At 50.7% G+C, this 1,254-nt stretch overlaps 1 protein-coding gene across 3 annotated transcripts in view; it reads right to left on the bottom strand.

The window, feature by feature from the left end:
• crhr1 (corticotropin releasing hormone receptor 1) overlaps nt 1-1,216 on the bottom strand; it is a 39,446-nt gene extending 38,230 nt beyond the window's left edge. For 2 of the 3 annotated variants that reach the window (XM_020621670.1, XM_020621671.1), the window contains exon 1: nt 820-1,215. In XM_020621670.1, coding sequence (XP_020477326.1) covers nt 820-852 — 33 coding nt within the window. In that variant the 5' untranslated portion in view covers nt 853-1,215. Of the gene's footprint in view, nt 1-819 lie in introns of all 3 variants that reach the window. The other variant, XM_020621672.1, reaches the window with a different exon arrangement.
• Between the last annotated feature and the right edge of the window lie 38 nt (nt 1,217-1,254).

Raw genomic sequence — 1,254 nt, 5'->3', positions numbered from 1 at the left:
TAGTGAATGATTTGATAAGTGAACATCACATTGACTTATTGTGTCTTACTGAAACATGGTTACAGCAGGAAGAATATGTCAGCCTAAATGAATCCACTCCACCTGGTCACAGTAACTGTCACATCCCTCGAAACACAGGCCGAGGTGGTGGCGTGGCAGCGATCTTTGACTCAAGCCTATTAATCAACCCTAGACCTAAACATAGTTATAACTCATTTGAAAGTCTCACCCTGAGTCTCTCACACCCAAACTGGAAAACTCAAAAGCCTGTTGCTTGTCATCTTGGTGTATTGTGAGGTGTAGTGAGAATGTGTACTTTTGTACCTACTGAAGCCCCCAGGGAGAACAGCTGAGGCTGTGTGGAGACTCTGGGGATCCCAATGAAGGAAGCAAACCAACTGCTTCATCTTCTGTTGATTATTATTATTTTGGGAAATGTGTTAACTCAGTTTAAAGGAATCCCAGTATCGATTAGTCATCACGTCAGGTGCAGGTGTGGTTGCTTTCTGAGGAAATGACAGTGGGCTCGTCTTCATAGATGTATTAGTGTGCGTGTGTTTGTGCGTGAGACATTTGTTCTTATGAATGTGAATAAATCCGCACCAGTCCTCTGAGCGCACACGTTAGTGATTCTATGTCTGTGAGGACCCTCACTGACATAACACATCCCCTAACCCTGGTCCTAACCTGAACCCAGAACCAGGTCTGAACCCTCAGATTCACTCATTTACATGGAGGGGACCACGAGGAAGCCGCGTCCCTACAGTGTGGGTAATAACGAGCTCGCACACATATACACGCACGCACACATACTCCTACCTGAGTCAGTAGTTTCCGGTCCATCTCTGCCATTCATTCATGCGCACGGTAGCGCGCGCTCTGGCACGCGGCGGTTTTTACGTTCACAGTCTCGTCCCGCACGGTCCGGTCCGGTTTACGTCCTGCGCCATGTCGGTCCGACCCGGGACAGATTGATCCAAAACGGAGAAGGAGATGAAGCACGCAGACGAACCGGGAGAGGGAGGGAGAGGGAGGGAGAGGGGTGTCCGTGTTAGTCAGTCCGACTTAGAATGGGTCTGATGCGGTCCTAGTCTCTGCGGGTCTTTGCTGGTTCTGGTCTGACTGCGGGTCTGTACCGGGAACACTGACAGACCGGAGCAGCGCGTGCTGCCAGTGAGTAGGCTGCTGCAGAGGAGAGCCAATCAGAGAGCGCGCGGGGGGGGGGCCGTGTGTTAGGCCATGACTAAAAAGGAC

The sequence above is a fragment of the Monopterus albus genome, unplaced genomic scaffold (assembly GCF_001952655.1).
Source record: "Monopterus albus unplaced genomic scaffold, M_albus_1.0 scaffold265.1, whole genome shotgun sequence".
Lineage (NCBI taxonomy): Eukaryota > Metazoa > Chordata > Actinopteri > Synbranchiformes > Synbranchidae > Monopterus > Monopterus albus.
Note: the sequence above shows the minus strand (reverse complement) of the source record. Positions and strands in the feature narration are given on the sequence as shown.